This window comes from Histoplasma capsulatum, genomic scaffold (genome assembly GCF_000149585.1).
Source record: "Histoplasma capsulatum NAm1 scaffold_1 genomic scaffold, whole genome shotgun sequence".
Classification (NCBI taxonomy): domain Eukaryota; kingdom Fungi; phylum Ascomycota; class Eurotiomycetes; order Onygenales; family Ajellomycetaceae; genus Histoplasma; species Histoplasma mississippiense.
The window spans coordinates 4,553,838-4,555,645 of NW_001813982.1; the positions used below are offsets into that span (position 1 = coordinate 4,553,838).

Consider the following 1,808-nt stretch of genomic DNA (forward strand, 5'->3'; position numbering starts at 1 on the left):
GAAGTGCCAGCGAAGAAGGTGGTTTGAAACCCTTGGTGGAGTCAGAAGGGTCTCAAGATACAGAGTCAAGGATTCTTCCATCGACTACCATATCGTCAGGGATGAAAGGAGTGATTTTAAGCAAAATCAGCAACATTCCCATTGCACACTTAACATATCAGTCAAAATCAATTTACATCTGGATTCACCGAGATCGAGTAATCATCAAACAATTGATGTACCCTTGATAGAAGAAGCCATTTTGAATTGAGTTGACGGGTTCAGAATAGTTGCCTGAGTCCTGATTGGTGATCGATTGGTGATCCATAGGCTGAAATTGTTTTCAACCCAAAAGTTTTCTTTTTCAAGAGGGAATATATGGGCTAGCCGCCCATCTATTTATGTCAGCGGAGCGATTGACAATGCCAGTGAAGACACAATTTCCATCTCTAGCCCGCACGCCATTCTCGAAGTCCGCGACGCGGGGAAGGGGAGGAACGTAGACGGCACACAAACAGCTCATTACTGAGCTCAATAGAGTCTATCCTAGTCAGCCAGTACGTTCATTGTTTATTCTCTTGCTTCGACTGTCAAAACCCCTACGTTCATCAGGAGCATACAGCGTAGATCTCGTAGTTTCCGGGCGCTAAGGGTCAATTCGCTTGCGAGATGTTTTGCCCAGCACTAGCCTTGACAATCAGGGGCCGCAGTTCTATAGGCGGGGCGAGTTCAATCACCAAGACGATGTTGAGCATGATAATGAAATTGGACTGCGAAACTAAGCCATCTTGAAATAGCATCTGTCCCCGTAGAACCCATCGAAAAAATGGATATTTCACCCATCAGCAGACAGAACTGACTGATCCTCACTGGCAGGCATTATACTGGCTATTTCTCAAACGCATCGCTGTTGTCATTTAGGCAACCTTTCGGCGAGAGACCAAAGGATGGACAAAGGCTTGGAAGAAAAATAATAACGTCAGAGCCCCCGTATTCGGCCGGGAAGAGATATTCTCCGAGCGTCTCGGCGGCTTGGAAGGACATCTAAATTTCTTAGGTCCCTTTGATGCCTGGTTCAACTTGGCGAGCGGGTTGGAGCCAAGCAAAGCAAATGATGATTCGGAGTCTATTTAAACATGGTGCACGTCTCACAGGGCAGTGCCTTCATCAGAGCTGTTCAGGCAGTGTTCAAATTTGTGTTCGCTCTGCCCCTCACATGAAGAAGCAGTTAGATAAACGAGGTGAGTCTTCAACGCAGAGGGCTTGTTGATCCATGGGTTTTGTCTTTGGCTATCCTGGGGAGGAAGGACCGTTACTGGCTCCTAATACTCCGTAATGTCACCAGTGCACCGTTATTATACCCATTTATTTCCAGTCATATAGCCATGCCCCGCTTCATCGTCATAGTCCTCGCAGATGCGGAGGCCGAGTCAGGCGCGATGCCCACAACCGAACAATTTGCAGACATGGCAACCTTTAATGAGGAGCTGGTCAAAGCCGGCGTCATGGTCAGCGGAGAGGGTCTTCTTCCCTCTTCACGCGACGGGTACCGGCTTTCGTTTTCCTCGACCGCCGACCCCACCGTCGTCAAGGGCCCTCTTGAGAATCCGGCTCTGAGTGGCTGGTGGGTGATCAAAACCAAGGATGTGGACGAAGCGCTCGAGTGGTGCCAGAAGATCCCGTTCAAGTCCGGAGGGGTTGAGCTGAGGCGGATTGCTGAAGCGGATGATTTTGGAGCAGAGTTTACTGATGAGCTGAAGGCTCGAGAAGAGGCTATGAGAGGCGAAGCTCGGTGAGGGTGAGGCCTAAGGGTAGATGTCGGCTGCCGG

General features: G+C 49.4%; 1 protein-coding gene across 1 annotated transcript; it reads left to right on the top strand.

Annotated features, from left to right (window-relative positions):
- Nucleotides 1-1,364: 1,364 nt before the first annotated feature.
- On the top strand, nt 1,365-1,775 carry HCAG_01291 (predicted protein; the record flags this gene model as incomplete). Its single annotated transcript, XM_001544194.1, has 1 exon — nt 1,365-1,775. One exon carries the CDS (start codon nt 1,365-1,367, stop codon nt 1,773-1,775), a length of 411 nt encoding a protein of 136 aa, XP_001544244.1.
- Between the last annotated feature and the right edge of the window lie 33 nt (nt 1,776-1,808).